General features: G+C 48.1%; 1 protein-coding gene across 6 annotated transcripts in view; it reads right to left on the bottom strand.

Annotated features, from left to right (window-relative positions):
• The window catches only part of LOC135543365 (guanine nucleotide exchange factor DBS-like), a 76,655-nt gene that overhangs the window by 47,042 nt on the left and 12,575 nt on the right, over window positions 1-17,038 (bottom strand). The window contains exon 1 of one of the 6 annotated variants that reach the window (XM_064970566.1): window positions 10,311-10,512. The exons of the other annotated variants lie outside the window; for them this stretch is intronic. Within the exon in view, the coding sequence (XP_064826638.1) occupies window positions 10,311-10,383 (73 nt within the window). The 5' untranslated portion in view covers window positions 10,384-10,512. Of the gene's footprint in view, window positions 1-10,310; window positions 10,513-17,038 lie in introns of those variants that run through there. 6 annotated transcript variants of the gene reach the window in all.

Genomic DNA, 17,038 nt, shown 5'->3' on the forward strand with positions numbered 1-17,038 from the left:
AACTCAGTCTTACTACAGCCCTGGGTGGTAGGTAACAGCTCAGTCTTACTACAGCCCTGGGTGGTAGGTAACAGCTCAGTCTTACTACAGCCCTGGGTGGTAGGTAACAACTCAGTCTTAACAGCCCTGGGTGGTAGGTAACAGCTCAGTCTTAACAGCCCTGGGTGGTAGGTAACAGCTCAGTCTTACTACAGCCCTGGGTGGTAGGTAACAACTCAGTCTTACTACAGCCCTGGGTGGGAGGTAACAGCTCAGTCTAACAGCCCTGGGCGGTAGGTAACAGCTCAGTCTAACAGCCCTGGGTGGTAGGTAACAGCTCAGTCTTACTACAGCCCTGGGTGGTAGGTAACAGCTCAGTCTAACAGCCCTGGTTGGGAGGTAACAGCTCAGTCTTACTACAGCCCTGGGCGGTAGGTAACAGCTCAGTCTAACAGCCCTGGGTGGTAGGTAACAGCTCAGTCTTACTACAGCCCTGGGTGGTAGGTAACAGCTCAGTCTTACTACAGCCCTGGGTGGTAGGTAACAGCTCAGTCTTACTACAGCCCTGGGTGGTAGGTAACAGCTCAGTCTTACTACAGCCCTGGGTGGTAGGTAACAGCTCAGTCTAACAGCCCTGGGCGGTAGGTAACAGCTCAGTCTAACAGCCCTGGGTGGTAGGTAACAGCTCAGTCTTACTACAGCCCTGGGTGGTAGGTAACAGCTCAGTCTAACAGCCCTGGTTGGGAGGTAACAGCTCAGTCTTACTACAGCCCTGGGCGGTAGGTAACACAGCTCAGTCTAACAGCCCTGGGTGGTAGGTAACAACTCAGTCTAACAGCCCTGGGCGGTAGGTAACAGCTCAGTCTTACTACAGCCCTGGGCGGTAGGTAACAGCTCAGTCTAACAGCCCTGGGTGGTAGGTAACAGCTCAGTCTAACAGCCCTGGGTGGTAGGTAACAGCTCAGTCTAACAGCCCTGGGTGGTAGGTAACAGCTCAGTCTAACAGCCCTGGGTGGTAGGTAACAGCTCAGTCTAACAGCCCTGGGTGGTAGGTAACAGCTCAGTCTAACAGCCCTGGGCGGTAGGTAGCAGCTCAGTCTAACAGCCCTGGGCGGTAGGTAACAGCTCAGTCTTACTACAGCCCTGGGTGGTAGGTAACAGCTCAGTCTTACTACAGCCCTGGGTGGTAGGTAACAGCTCAGTCTTACTACAGCCCTGGGTGGTAGGTAACAACTCAGTCTTACAGCCCTGGGTGGGAGGTAACAGCTCAGTCTAACAGCCCTGGGTGGTAGGTAACAACTCAGTCTTACTACAGCCCTGGGTGGTAGGTAACAGCTCAGTCTTACTACAGCCCTGGGTGGTAGGTAACAGCTCAGTCTTACTACAGCCCTGGGTGGGAGGTAACAGCTCAGTCTTACTACAGCCCTGGGTGGGAGGTAACAGCTCAGTCTTACTACAGCCCTGGGTGGTAGGTAACAGCTCAGTCTAACAGCCCTGGGTGGGAGGTAACAGCTCAGTCTTACTACAGCCCTGGGCGGTAGGTAACAGCTCAGTCTTACTACAGCCCTGGGCGGTAGGTAACAGCTCAGTCTAACAGCCCTGGGCGGTAGGTAACAGCTCAGTCTAACAGCCCTGGGCGGTAGGTAACAGCTCAGTCTAACAGCCCTGGGCGGTAGGTAACAGCTCAGTCTAACAGCCCTGGGCGGTAGGTAACAGCTCAGTCTAACAGCCCTGGGCGGTAGGTAACAGCTCAGTCTAACAGCCCTGGGCGGTAGGTAACAGCTTAGTCTAACAGCCCTGGGCGGTAGGTAACAGCTCAGTCTAACAGCCCTGGGTGGTAGGTAACAGCTCAGTCTAACAGCCCTGGGCGGTAGGTAACAGCTCAGTCTAACAGCCCTGGGCGGTAGGTAACAGCTCAGTCTAACAGCCCTGGGTGGTAGGTAACAGCTCAGTCTAACAGCCCTGGGCGGTAGGTAGCAGCTCAGTCTAACAGCCCTGGGCGGTAGGTAACAGCTCAGTCTAACAGCCCTGGGTGGTAGGTAACAGCTCAATCTAACAGCACTGGGCGGTAGGTAACAGCTCAGCTAACAGTGGTAACAGTGTCTAACAGCCCTGGGCGGTAGGTAACAGCTCAGTCTAACAGCCCTGGGTGGTAGGTAACAGCTCAGTCTTACAACAGCCCTGGGCGGTAGGTAACAGCTCAGTCTTACTACAGCCCTGGGCGGTAGGTAACAGCTCAGTCTAACAGCCCTGGGCGGAGGTAACAGCTCAGTCTAACAGCCCCTGGTAACAGCTCAGTCTAACAGCCCTGGGTGGTAGGTAACAGCTCAGTCTTACTACAGCCCTGGGTGGTAGGTAACAGCTCAGTCTAACAGCCCTGGGCGGTAGGTAACAGCTCAGTCTAACAGCCCTGGGCGGTAGGTAACAGCTAACAGCCCTGGGCGGTAGGTAACAGCTTAGTCTAACAGCCCTGGGCGGTAGGTAACAGCTCAGTCTAACAGCCCTGGGCGGTAGGTAACAGCTCAGTCTTACAGCCCTGGGCGGTAGGTAACAGCTCAGTCTAACAGCCCTGGGTGGTAGGTAACAGCTCAGTCTTAACAGCCCTGGGTGGTAGGTAACAGCTCAGTCTTACTACAGCCCTGGGTGGTAGGTAACAGCTCAGTCTTACTACAGCCCTGGGTGGTAGGTAACAGCTCAGTCTTACTACAGCCCTGGGTGGTAGGTAACAGCTCAGTCTTACTACAGCCCTGGGTGGTAGGTAACAGCTCAGTCTTACTACAGCCCTGGGTGGTAGGTAACAGCTCAGTCTTACTACAGCCCTGGGTGGTAGGTAACAGCTCAGTCTTACTACAGCCCTGGGTGGTAGGTAACAGCTCAGTCTTACTACAGCCCTGGGTGGTAGGTAACAGCTCAGTCTTACTACAGCCCTGGGTGGTAGGTAACAGCTCAGTCTTACTACAGCCCTGGGTGGTAGGTAACAGCTCAGTCTTACTACAGCCCTGGGTGGTAGGTAACGGCTCAGTCTTACTACAGCCCTGGGTGGTAGGTAACAGCTCAGTCTTACTACAGCCCTGGGTGGTAGGTAACAGCTCAGTCTTACTACAGCCCTGGGTGGTAGGTAACAGCTCAGTCTTACTACAGCCCTGGGTGGTAGGTAACAGCTCAGTCTTACTACAGCCCTGGGTGGTAGGTAACAGCTCAGTCTTACTACAGCCCTGGGTGGTAGGTAACGGCTCAGTCTTACTACAGCCCTGGGTGGTAGGTAACAGCTCAGTCTTACTACAGCCCTGGGTGGTAGGTAACAGCTCAGTCTTACTACAGCCCTGGGTGGTAGGTAACAGCTCAGTCTTACTACAGCCCTGGGTGGTAGGTAACAGCTCAGTCTTACTACAGCCCTGGGTGGTAGGTAACAGCTCAGTCTTACTACAGCCCTGGGTGGTAGGTAACAGCTCAGTCTTACTACAGCCCTGGGTGGTAGGTAACAGCTCAGTCTTACTACAGCCCTGGGTGGTAGGTAACAGCTCAGTCTTACTACAGCCCTGGGTGGTAGGTAACAGCTCAGTCTTACTACAGCCCTGGGTGGTAGGTAACAGCTCAGTCTTACTACAGCCCTGGGTGGTAGGTAACGGCTCAGTCTTACTACAGCCCTGGGTGGTAGGTAACAACTCAGTCTTACTACAGCCCTGGGTGGTAGGTAACGGCTCAGTCTTACTACAGCCCTGGGTGGTAGGTAACGGCTCAGTCTTACTACAGCCCTGGGTGGTAGGTAACAGCTCAGTCTTACTACAGCCCTGGGTGGTAGGTAACGGCTCAGTCTTACTACAGCCCTGGGCGGTAGGTAACAGCTCAGTCTTACAGGAGTCTTACAGCAAGCTGCCACTACAGTCTTCCCTCAGACTCTTACCCTATAAACCCAGAGTTAGTTTGTTTAATAGCACGGTTAGGATAACACTCTGGCCCAAACCCAGACACTCACACACACAACCTAGAGAGAAGCTGCCACAGAGCGAAGGGTGTGTGTGAGTATATATTTCGAATTATCTAATAAATCTAACTTAAGTTTATACAAACAAGTCTTCTAAAAATAGACCTTGTAGTACTTCTCGCTCTGTGTTTTCCCCTCTTTCTTCCTGGTATTAGAGGTAAGGAACGTCTCTAACCCATTCAGTTCCATTGAGAACTAAGGGCCCTACCCTCCTCACCGAGTGCATTGTATATGATGTGTAGAGATGTGTTCAGTCTCGTCCCTGTGAGCTGAGTCTGTGAGCGCTCCAACTGTGACCCGGAGAAAAGCCACCAAAACAGGGAACTCTTAAGCAGCACAAAACCACACAACACCTCCAACTTCCTCCCAACCAGGCCCCACGTTTTGAGGTCGATGGGAGCCAAAGATGCCCCCCCCCCCCACTCATTCACAATCAGGTCAGGGGACTAATCAGTGAAGGTCAAAGGTTACAATGTGAGGATAGGGCTGACATGAAAACAGACAGAATCATTTATACTCTATGCAAAACATTTCTATTAAGGTTTTATATCTTGTCATATTCCTTCCTGTCTGGTAACTATTGTATAACATCACAGATTACAGCTCAGATCTGGATGGATGACAGCTCACAGAGAAGAGGGGGAGAAAAGGGGGTAAAGGAGGAGGGAGATTGAAAGGAGGCCAGGGTTCTATTACTAATGCCTACATTGTTAATGTGGAGACCTGGCTCTAGTTGAGCTGTGGGGACTGGGAAGACAACTACACAGCTCTTTCCAGTAAAGGAGATTCTACAGAGGCCTCTCTCCACGTTCCTTCTATGCGTTTTATCGAATGCCATCAAAGCTACAAAAAAAAAAGATCCGACCAACAGTTTTTGTTGAATAGTTTACAATGCATTTTTACTCCAGTCATGACATTCCTTTCACATGATCGTGTGACCCCACTGACACAAAGGTTCACCACCAGTTACACACATGCACCAACATGGTAGTTACCATGCCTCTGTGCTACACAGAGTGCTACTCCCTCTCCTGTCCCATGAATCTCTCTTTGTTCGGTCATCATGTTCCCACAAGCAGCCGGCGGTAAAACACATGTCAGCAGCCTGGAAAGACCTCCTTGCCTTTACACGTCTGGTCTGAAGGACATAGTCACTATCACAGGTGGCACAGTCCTTGATGTCGGCCCTTGAAAAATACAGTATAATCATCCAGTCTGACATTAACCCCTAGACCCTAACCCCTACCTTCCCCTCCCCTTTATTTAACCCCTACAGCTAACCCCTCTGTTCGCTGGTCCATGCAGTAACTTCATGTGTTGTTGTGGTATGTGGTGTATGGGCAGGGTGGGCAGGGCAGTCTTGGTATGTGGACTGAAAGGCAACAGATTGTATTGGGGATGTGGAAGTATGTGTGTGTGTGTGTGTGTGTGTGTGTGTGTGTGTGTGTGTGTGTGTGTGTGTGTGTGTGTGTGTGTGTGTGTGTGTGTGTGTGTGTGTGTGTGGTGGAGCACCATGCTGTGTGGAGCGCCATGCTGTGTGGGTATGAGCTGGTGATGGAGCAAACTGTTGGTGGTGGGGTGTGGCAAGAAGAAGGGCAGCTGTGTGTGTGAGTGAGAGGACAAGTAAGGGATGAACAGCCGTTCCACAGCTGTGTGTGTGTACTATTGTGTGTGTGTGTGTGTATATATCATTGTGTATGTGGGGGGAACCCAGTTCTATTATGGTATTACAGTCTGGGTTACCAGGTCCCCATCTGCCATGGGGATAACAACACACACGACAGTAACAACTGGGTCAAACGGCCACCGTTGCCCTGTTGCCATGCATGCTCACTGTGTGTGTGGGTGCCCTCTGCCCAGCCCACAAATCTCTGGATTAAATCTGTAATATTTCTACATGATGAGCTGCAATATGTGGCTACTGTTCAATCTTTGTCAAATGCTTTTTTTTCTCCATGGAGCGTCAGGTGCCAACATGTTGGCTAGTCTGCTACACTGTAAGCTACACTATATATACACAGCAGTATGTGGACACCCCTTCAAATGACTGGATTCGGCTATTTCAGTCACACCCATTGCTGACTGGTGTATACAATTTGGCACACAGCCATGCAATTTTCATAGACAAACATTGGCAGTAGAATGGACTTACTGAAGAACTCAGTGACTTTCAACCATGGCACCTTCATAGGATGCCACCTTTCCAACAAGTCAGTTCATCAAATTTCTGCCCTGCGAGAGCTGCCCCGGTCAACTGTAAGTGCTGTTATTGTGAAGTGGTAGGCTACACAAGTTCACAGAACGGGACCGCCGAGTGCTGAAGTGTGTAATAATCGTCTGTCCACGGTTGCAACACTCACTACAGAGTTCCAAACTGTCTCTGGAAGCAACGTCCGCACAAGAACGGTTCGTCTGGAGCTTCATGAAATGGATTTCCATGGCCGAGCAGCCGCACACATGCCTAAGATCCCAACACGCAATGCAAAATATTGGCTGGAGTGGTGTAAAGCTCGCCGCCATTGGACTCTGGAGCAGTGGAAACGCGTTCTCTGAAGTGACGAATCACGCTTCACCAACTGGCAGTCCGACTGACTAATCTGGGTTTGGCAGATGCCAGGAGAACGCTGCCTGACCCAATGCATAGTGCCAACTGTAAAGTTTGGTGGAGGAGGAATAATGGTCTGGGGCTGTTTTTAACTGTTTGGGCCTGGCCCCTTAGCTCTAGGGAAGGGAAATGTTAATGTGACAGCTTACAATGACATTCTAGACAATTCTGTGGTTCCAACTTTGTGGCAAAAGTTTGGGGAAGGCCCTTTCCTGTTTCAGCATGACAATGCCCTCGTGCACAAAATTAGGTCCATACAGAAATGGTTTGTTGAGATTGATGTGGAAGAACTTGACAGGCCTGCACAGAGCCCTGACCTCAACCCCATCGAATACCTTTGGAATTAATTGGAACACCTACTGTCAGCCAGGCCTAATCGCCCAACATCACTGCCCAAACTCACTAATGCTTGTCCCAACATCAATGTTCCAACATCTAGTGGAAAGCCTTCCCAGAAGAGTGGAGGCTGCTATTGCAGCAAAGGGGGAGACCAACTCCATATTAATGCACATGCAATGAGATGTTTGACGAGCAGGCGTCCACACACTTTTGGTCATTAGTGTAAACCTGTGTCTGTGGGCCCTGAGAGACTGGAGGAAATGTGGCACAATGTCTTGCCGCTTGGTGGGGGTCCAGTCTGTGTGTTGACAAGCATATCTCTGTTACTGAATGGAAGTAAGAGACAGACAACACACCACTGTTCATCACCCTCTCCGCTGTCCCACGCTACTACACACACACACACACACACACACACACACACACACACACACACACACACACACACACACACACACACACACACACACACTCTCCAAGGAAACACAACATCTGTTTTAGGACACCTCTAGTCAAACTTTCCCTTGGTTTGACAAAAAGAGAAACATTCCAAAGAAGAGATTCCAAGGATGTGTTTTTACTCGTACTGCAAAACCTCTTGGTACTTAATAGTTCAGGAGATGGAAGTGAGTTCACCGTATTGATCAATGTCAACTCAGGTGTTTAATAAAAAGCATGAGCTGGTGCACACCTAGAGAAAATTATGTAGAGGTGCTGACTAACGGTGAATAAATTGTAAGCTATAGAAACAAAAGGGAGTCGCACACTCCATATACAGTGGGGCAAAAAAGTATTTAGTCAGCCACCAATTGTGCAAGTTCTCCCACTTAAAAAGATGAGAGAGGCCTGTAATTTTCATCACAGGTACCCTTCAACTATGACAGACAAAATGAGAAAGAAAAGAAATCCAGAAATTCACATTGTAGAATTTTTAATGAATTTATTTGCAAATTATGGTGGAAAATAAGTATTTGGTCAATAACAAAAGTTTATCTCAATACTTTGTTATATACCCTTTGTTGGCAATGACAGAGGTCAAACGTTTTCTGTAAGTCTTCACAAGGTTTTCACACACTGTTGCTGGTATTTTGGCCCATTCCTCCATGCAGATCTCCTCGAGAGCAGTGATGTTTTGGGGCTGTTGCTGGGCAACATGGACTTTCAACTCCCTCCAAAGATTTTCTATGGGGTTGAGATCTAGAGACTGGCTAGGCCACTCCAGAACCTTGAAATGCTTCTTACGAAGCCACTTCTTCGTTGCCCGGGCGGTGTGTTTGGGATCATTGTCATGCTGAAAGACCCAGCCACGTTTCATCTTCAATGCCCTTGCTGACGGAAGGAGGTTTTCACTGAAAATCTCACGATACATGGCCCCATTCATTCGTTCCTTTACACGGATCAGTCACCCTGGTCCCTTTGCAGAAAAACAGCCCCAAAGCATGATGTTTCCACCCCCATAATTCACATTAGGTATGGTGTTCTTTGGATGCAACTCAGCATTCTTTGTCCTCCAAACACGACGAGTTGAGTTTTTACCAAAAAGTTATATTTTGGTTTGATCTGACCATATGACATTCTCCCAATCTTCTTCTGGATCATCCAAATGCTCTCTAGCAAACTTCAGATGGGCCTGGACATGTACTGGCTTAAGCAGGGGGACACGTCTGGCACTGCAGGATATGAGTCCCTGGCGGCGTAGTGTGTTACTGATGGTAGGCTTTGTTACTTTGGTCCCAGCTCTCTGTAGGTCATTCACTAGGTCCCCCCGTGTGGTTCTGGGATTTTTGCTCACCGTTCTTGTGATCATTTTGACCCCACGGGGTAAGATCTTCCGTGGAGCCCCAGATCGAGTGAGATTATCAGTGGTCTTGTAGATCTTCCATTTCCTAATAATTGCTCTCACAGTTGATTTCTTCAAACCAAGCTGCTTACCTATTGCAGATTCAGTCTTCCCAGCCTGGTGCAGTCCTACAATTTTGTTTCTGGTGTCCTTTGACAGCTCTTTGGTCTTGGCCATAGTGGAGTTTGGAGTGTGACTGTTCGAGGTTGTGGACAGGTGTCTTTTATACTGATAACAAGTTCAAACAGGTGCCATTAATACCGGTAACTAGTGGAGGACAGAGGAGCCTCTTAAAGAAGAAGTTACAGGTCTGTGAGAGCCAGAAATCTTGCTTGTTTGTAGGTGACCAAAAACTTATTTTCCACCATAATTTGCAAATAAATTCATTAAAAATCCTACAATGTGATTTTCTGGATTTTTTGTCTCATTTTGTCTGTCATAGTTGAAGTGTACATATGATGAAAATTACAGGCCTCAATTTTTTTAAGTGGGAGAACTTGCACAATTGGTGGCTGACTAAATACTTCTTTGCCCCACTGTACATATAACCTCCCAGTCATTTATTGGGTAAAAAACCCAGCAACGTTTCGGCATCACTGTGTCTTCGTGAGGGTGGAAGAAGCCCTGAAGAAGGCAGTTACTGGGAGGTTATATATATATATATATGGAGTGTGCGACTCTCTTTGTTGTTCGAACTCACGTGTTTAAGACAACATAGTAACTCATGACAAGGCAGAATATACTGAGAAAAAACGCTTCCTTAAGCTCCTGGAAAGGATTTGAAATACTTTTGGAATCAATTCAAACCAATGCAAAATACAACAACAAAACAAACTGCTAGAGTTTTCTCAAATGAATGGACAGTCAATGAAATGAAAGTGTTGGCATGACAACGTGGCACAGATTCCTGCTGGTGCTGCCCGTGTTATGACCAAGCCATCCAGATCGGCAGATTGGTAGAGAGCGAAGCCTCTTCCGTAGTGACTCTTCAGTCACCGTGTGACGTGGCAGTGAGGGTGACACCTGAGGTGCCAACTGCGAAGGTTCGGTGTTGAGGGGCTCGGGTGAGTTTAAACCCACTTTATGCCAAAGCCTGTCCCTCTGGCAGTGGAGAAACAGAGACAAGAGACTCTCACTGTGCAACGGCCTGGGTGTGCACAGGCATGCAAATTAAAACAGACACTTTGTAAAATATATGGGGGGGGGGGGGGGTGTTTTCATTCGAATTCACTTGTTTAACATTAACTAGAATCTAGTCCTGACTACTTGGCACAAGGCAACAAACACAGTCATTGGTAGTTGAAGATTGTTAGTAACCAGGTACCAATTAACTGCTGCTACAGTATTTCCATTTATGCAAATAGAGTATTTTTGCAAGAGGGAGGGACAAATTTAGATGTTCCACACTGAATGACAACAAAGCTCAAATAAAGTGTAAAAAAAAAGTGCATTAAACTGAAGTCGAACTTCCTCACCTCTCTGACAATACCGTTCAGTCACACACACAGCTGCACACGCACTGTATTCTGTCACATGCACTGTCAGTCACAAACACCCCTTACCTGTTATCAAGTTGAGTTGCAGCCACATCCTGGTGATGTCATGGCAGAGCAGGGACACTCGGTTGAGGGCCATCCTGTCCCCCCTCTCACCCCCAGGAGAACACACACTCCCGAACACACACACTCTCAGAATAAGCGGTCGTGTGAGCGACAGCCGTCCATTCCGCCACAGTCTGAGTGCTGAGACTTCAGCCGTACACTGAACGCTCCGTCGCTGGGCGGCACACACACACACACACACACACACACACACACACACACACTCACCACACCCCATTCCCTCCCCCCCTGTCTCCATATACACACTCAGCCAGACTGGGCTAAGTTTCAGATTACACCTCCCACTGATCCCTCTCTCCCAGGTACTGAAAGAGCGTAAACAAACAACTCAGAGAGAGAAATAGACAGACACAGAGAGACGGAGAGAGACGGAGGAAGGGAGGGGGAGAGAGAGAGAGAGAGAGACTGAGGAAGGGAGGGGGGGAGAGAGAGAGATGGAGGAAGGGAGGGAGAGAGAGACGGAGGAAGGGAGGGGGAAAGAGAAAGAGAGACGGAGGAAGGGAGGGGGAGAGAGAGAGATGGAGGAAGGGAGGGAGAGAGAGAGATGGAGGAAGGGAGGGGGAGAGAAAGAGAGACGGAGGAAGGGAGGGGGGGGGAGAGAGAGAGAGATGGAGGAAGGGAGGGAGAGAGAGACGGAGGAAGGGAGGGGGAAAGAGAAAGAGAGACGGAGGAAGGGAGGGGGGGAGAGAGAGAGAGAGATGGAGGAAGGGAGGGAGAGAGAGACGGAGGAAGGGAGGGGGAAAGAGAAAGAGAGACGGAGGAAGGGAGGGGGAGAGAGAGAGAGAGATGGAGGAAGGGAGGGAGAGAGAGACGGAGGAAGGGAGGGGGAAAGAGAAAGAGAGACGGAGGAAGGGAGGGGGAAAGAGAGAGCAGCCAGATGTAATTCCCTCAGATAAGCCTATACATGTGCAACTCACACATCTATAATCGGTGTGTAAGCTGGTCTGGGATCAGATCAAGGGGAGATAAAGACGAGTGACAGACAGAATGTGGTTGGTACCAAAACCATCGTCCCGTCCCGCACACAGCCCTCTGGAGGACTCCTCTCTGGCTGATACCCCTCAGCCAATCAGGAGCCAGGGCCTGAGTGATGATGTCACAGAGCAGCTGCCTGTATGGATCGCCTCCAGCTCAATGCCACCTATGACATTTACTGGCCTTTTATGCAGCCAGATATGGAGAGGGATGTTGCCCCCACTGAGCTAGGGTCAGTTATGTGTTAAGCTGATCCTAGATCTGTCACACACACACCACACGTTTGTTTTACTATCCTTGTGGGGACCAACCAATTCCCTAACCCCTAACCCTTAACTTAACCTTAATCCCAAACCCTAAAACGGGTCGTTTAGGAATCCAAAGGGGTCAAAAGCCATCCACGGACCCCCCACACCAATCCCAACTCAACAACAAGTATTTAGTATCAGTTCTGTGTCTGAAAAGTAGTATGGAGTTCTGTTTCTTCATCCTATGTAATGTATTCTCAGTGAATTTCGTGTTTTGTTTTTCCTCGTTCAGAGAAATTAGTAATTGTATTTGTTGGGTTTATTTCCCATCCTACATCCTGATATGACCAGGTTCTGTCCACTAGATGGTGCTGTTTCTGCTATTTAAAGAATCCCCACATCCATTGTTAAAGGGATGGTTCACCCAAATTACATATTGGTTTTCTTACTGTATAAGCAGTCTATGGACCAGGTATGACAGCAATCCATGCTTTGCTTTTGTTTACAAAAGAGAGCCATTACTGCTGGGACATTCACCCCCTTGTGAAGTGTGTGTGTCTGTGTGGTGTGGTGTGTGTGTGTGTGTGTGTGTGTGTGTGTGTGTGTGTGTGTGTGTGTGTGTGTGTGTGTGTGTGTGTGTGTGTGTGTGTGTGTGTGTGTGTGTGTACTTAGCCATAGATCGACAGAGTTTTGATATTTTTACTGTCAATGAGGCAAACTCCGTTAGAAAATGTGAAATGCAGAATGTTTACGGTCAGTGTTAATTGCCTGTGGTCCTATTTGCTGAGCCTCTCCTTGACATAAAAGTCCAGAAGGACTTGGTGCATGACTCATGGGGCACAGCTAGTGAGATAGTGCAGCAGTGGGCTAATCTCCTCAGGAAGTAATAGGAGACTCTAGCTGAGATGGTTACACACAGACGAGCTCTGTGTGGGAAATCCCCTCAACTCACTACACAGATCCCATCACACATGGCAATCAACCCCCCTTCACGCTACAGCCATCCAGACATAGGAGACAACAGTCTGTCTGGCCATGGTGGAGAGGACAGAGTCATGTACTTCCTCTTTAGTTCGATTGTCATTGTGGTCCTTTATGAGGTGGCCACCTAGTGATGAAGTCATGTATGTGACAGTGCTACATGTTTCCACATAGAATACAGAACAGATTAGGAGACCCCTTCCACATACAGGATGTTGTATAATCCCAGGCAGTATTCAGACAGGGTGGCATTAGGTTTTTCATTTAGAGTAAAAACTGAATTGACTGAGATTACAGTTGAGGGACGATGGTTTCATCCCATCTCTCTCTCCAGTCTGGGTTAGTCCAATATATCTAGAGACGATAAAATGAGTTGGTTTCATCCCATCTCTCTCTCCAGTCTGTGTCCTATAGACTCCCACAGTCCAATATATCTAGAGACAGAGTACTACCAGCGCCAGGCTGGTTCCTCCAGACTACAGCAGACAAATGACTGTGGTTTCATCCCCATCTCTCTCCAGTCTGTGTCCTATAGACAGTCCAATATATCTAGAGACAGAGTACTACCAGCAAGCCAGGCTGGTTCAAATACAGCAGACAAATGACTGTGGTTTCATCCCATCTCTCTCTCCAGTCTGTGTCCTATAGACTCCCACAGTCCAATATATCTAGAGACAGAGTACTACCAGCAACCTCTCGCCAGGCTGGTTCTGACTCCCAGACTACAGCAGACAAATGACTGTGGTTTCATCCCATCTCTCTCTCCAGTCTGTGTCCTATAGACTCCCACAGTCCAATATATCTAGAGACAGAGTACTACCAGCAACCTCTCACCAGGCTGGTTCTGGCTCCCAGACTACAGCAGACAAATGACTGTGGTTTCATCCCATCTCTCTCTCCAGTCTGTGTCCTATAGACTCCCACAGTCCAATATATCTAGAGACAGAGTACTACCAGCAACCTCTCGCCAGGCTGGTTCCTCCCAGACTACAGCAGACAAATGAGGCTGGTTCTGACTCCCCAGACTACAGCAGACAAATGACTGTGGTTTCATCCCATCTCTCTCCAGTCTGTGTCCTATAGACTCCCACAGTCCAATATATCTAGAGACAGAGTACTACCAGCAACCTCTCGCCAGGCTGGTTCTGACTCCCAGACTACAGCAGACAAATGACTGTGGTTTCATCCCATCTCTCTCTCCAGTCTGTGTCCTATAGACTCCCACAGTCCAATATATCTCGCCAGAGACAGAGTACTACCAGCAACCTCTCTAGAGCAGAGTACTACCAGCAACCTCTCGCCAGGCTGGTTCTGACTCCCAGACTACAGCAGACAAATGACTGTGGTTTCATCCCATCTCTCTCTCCAGTCTGTGTCCTATAGACTCCCACAGTCCAATATATCTAGAGACAGAGTACTACCAGCAACCTCTCGCCAGGCTGGTTCTGACTCCCAGACTACAGCAGACAAATGACTGTGGTTTCATCCCATCTCTCTCTCCAGTCTGTGTCCTATAGACTCCCACAGTCCAATATATCTAGACTACAGACAAATGACTGTGGTCCAGTCTGTGTCCTATACTCCCACAGTCCAATCTAGAGACAGAGTACTACCAGCGCCAGGCTGGTTCTGACTCCCAGACTACAGCAGACAAATGACTGTGGTTTCATCCCATCTCTCTCTCCAGTCTGTGTCCTATAGACTCCCACAGTCCAATATATCTAGAGACAGAGTACTACCAGCAACAGTCTGTGTCCTATAGACTCCCACAGTCCAATATATCTAGAGACAGAGTACTCGCCAGGCTGGTTCTGACTCCCAGACTACAGACAAATGACTGTGGTTTCATCCCATCTCTCTCCAGTCTGTGTCCTATAGACTCCACAGTCCAATATATCTAGAGACAGACAAGGCTGGTTCTGGCTCCCAGACTACAGCAGACAAATGACTGTGGTTTCATCCCATCTCTCTCTCCAGTCTGTGTCCTATAGACTCCCACAGTCCAATATATCTAGAGACAGAGTATTACCAGCAACCTCTCACCAGGCTGGTTCTGGCTCCCAGACTACAGCAGACAAATGAGTTGGTTTCATGGGATAATATAAAAGGATCATTGACCTGTTACCGTGTGTCTCACTGCCCCAGGGCCACGCCATCCCTCCCTTTCAATCGTTTCCCCGTCCCTTCCCCAATACTTATCTACCTCATGTTACACAGCATTATAATAACTTGATTATAAACATGCCAATAACATAGGTAATGCTATCTGAGTTATGTTATCTGAGTTATTGCTATGCATAAATATGCATCACTTCAATTACCTTCGAAAGACATCAATCCAGGCCCTATAGTAATTAGTCTAACTCATCTGATGTCAGTCAACAGGGACAGACTCAGGAGTAAACAAGTGTGCATCCCAAATAGCTCCCTAGTTCCTATTTAGGGGTTAAAAGTAGTGCACTATAAAGGGAATAGGGTGCCACTTGGGAAGCACACCAAGTGTGTCTGATCCAAATCCTTTTACATTGTCTCTCTGTCGGCGTAGCGATGAAAATAGACTGCCGTTACTGTATTTGTCCCCATTATGAGAAGACAGTCCCAGGAACCAGGAAGCATTTGGAGATTCAGCCTGTCAGCTGTTCTACTGTATTATGGGATGGCTGACAGCCTTCCTGTCACATGGTCCCACTGTAGGGGTGCGTCTCATCTCATATATCTATACTGACCTGATAACTGATATGAAATCCAGGGCAGAAGATGGGAAGTAGACAGGGACAGTGTGTGATCTGTGTGACACTGAACGCCGACACTAGGAAAGGAAGTGGTAGTTTATAAACAGACAGTTTCCTGTGGCTGCTGGATTGCTTCGCGACACATGAGGCGTCTATTCACAGGGCATGGTGCACAACAGACCGGTCAGCATTTCATTTCCAAGAAACAGATTGTTCGGCAACTTAGTTGTGACCCATGCCTGGCCTGCTATGTTGTAAATTGTAAACATTGACACCCCTGGACTAGATGCTAGATGTTATGGGTGGAGTCCCCACGGTCTCTGAGACAACTGTGAAGTGTGTGTCTGTGTGTACATTATGTGTGAGACAGAAGCTGGTCCTGTGGGTGAGGGAAATCGGCCTGTCTTAAGTAATCCAAGGGTCAAACATACTAGCTTTATTCTGGGCGGAACTTGTTGACAACTGAGCTTAGTGCTTAGGCCAAAAGTGTCAAACTCATTCCACGGAGGGCCAGGTGTCTGCAGGTTTTGGTTTTTCTCCCTTTCAACTAAGACCTAGACAACCAGGTGAGGGGAGTCCCGTACTACTTACTCAATCAATCAAATACAAGGGAGGAGTGAAAACCTGCAGTCACTCGGCCCTCCGTGGAATGTGTTTGTCACGTGATCTAGGCGGTTGATATCAACGTTTAATTTATAACGTGACTGATAACATGAGATTAGTGCTGACCGTTGGCAGGCCTGTTCAGTTGAAGGAAGTCGTTGTCGTGGTTGAGAAACATGTGGCCTGAGATGAAACAGTGGGTCTGGGGGGGGCATGGTGGAGACCGGAACCAGACTAACTGCTCTGATTGACTGTTTATGCCGGGCTTTCCCCATCTCTTTATTCAAACACCGTTTGTTCCCTCCCCCCATAAACTTACCAGGAAAAGAAACATTGAGGTGTGATTTAAGGCTTGTGGGATCTGTGTAGGTGTATGAGAACAGCCACATAATGCTGACATGATCTCAGGGGGATTTCTAGAGCGGGAACACTGGGAAATGTAGGACTCATAAGACAATAGACCATCTATTGATTCAATAAAGGATTAGACTTGTCTCTAGTTTAGTTGTCAAACCAGCGGACAGGAAAACACCTAAAAACCAAATGCTGCTTTTGAGATCATTTATAGTACAAGAGTTTGAGTTTGAGTTTATTTTTTATTTTTACAGGGACAGTGCACATTAATCAACGTTTCAGTAAAAGTGCCGGTTTTAGCCAGCCGGCTAATTTTCAACCGCAGTCCCTGGGCAGGTTATTAAAAACAATTACAATATAGACAATAGCAACATAGAACAAGCAAGACATAGCAACATAGGACAAGCAAGACATAGCATACAGACAGAGCAACATAGGACAAACAAGACGTAGCATACAGACAGAGCAACATAGAACAAAAAGCAGCAAGACAAAATTCATAAAAGCAACAAAGTGTCTCCACACCTCACAAGCTACAGACAACAGACAACATGGAAAGCGGAAACACACAGCTAGGGGCCATGTTCACAAATCTGATTGACCTTTAGCCATGTCTTCAAGCATTTTGTGAAAGTGTGATATGTGGTGCAGTTATGTGTGTCTGATGATAGTGTATTCCAGTGTATTTCTATAACAACAACCAATCTTTCATATTTCCTTTCTCTGACACTGCATGTTTATTTGTTTACCAAAGGGAGTGGCTGGTCACTCTCTG

Source organism: Oncorhynchus masou, chromosome 7, assembly GCF_036934945.1.
Source record: "Oncorhynchus masou masou isolate Uvic2021 chromosome 7, UVic_Omas_1.1, whole genome shotgun sequence".
In the NCBI taxonomy this organism is placed as follows: domain Eukaryota; kingdom Metazoa; phylum Chordata; class Actinopteri; order Salmoniformes; family Salmonidae; genus Oncorhynchus; species Oncorhynchus masou.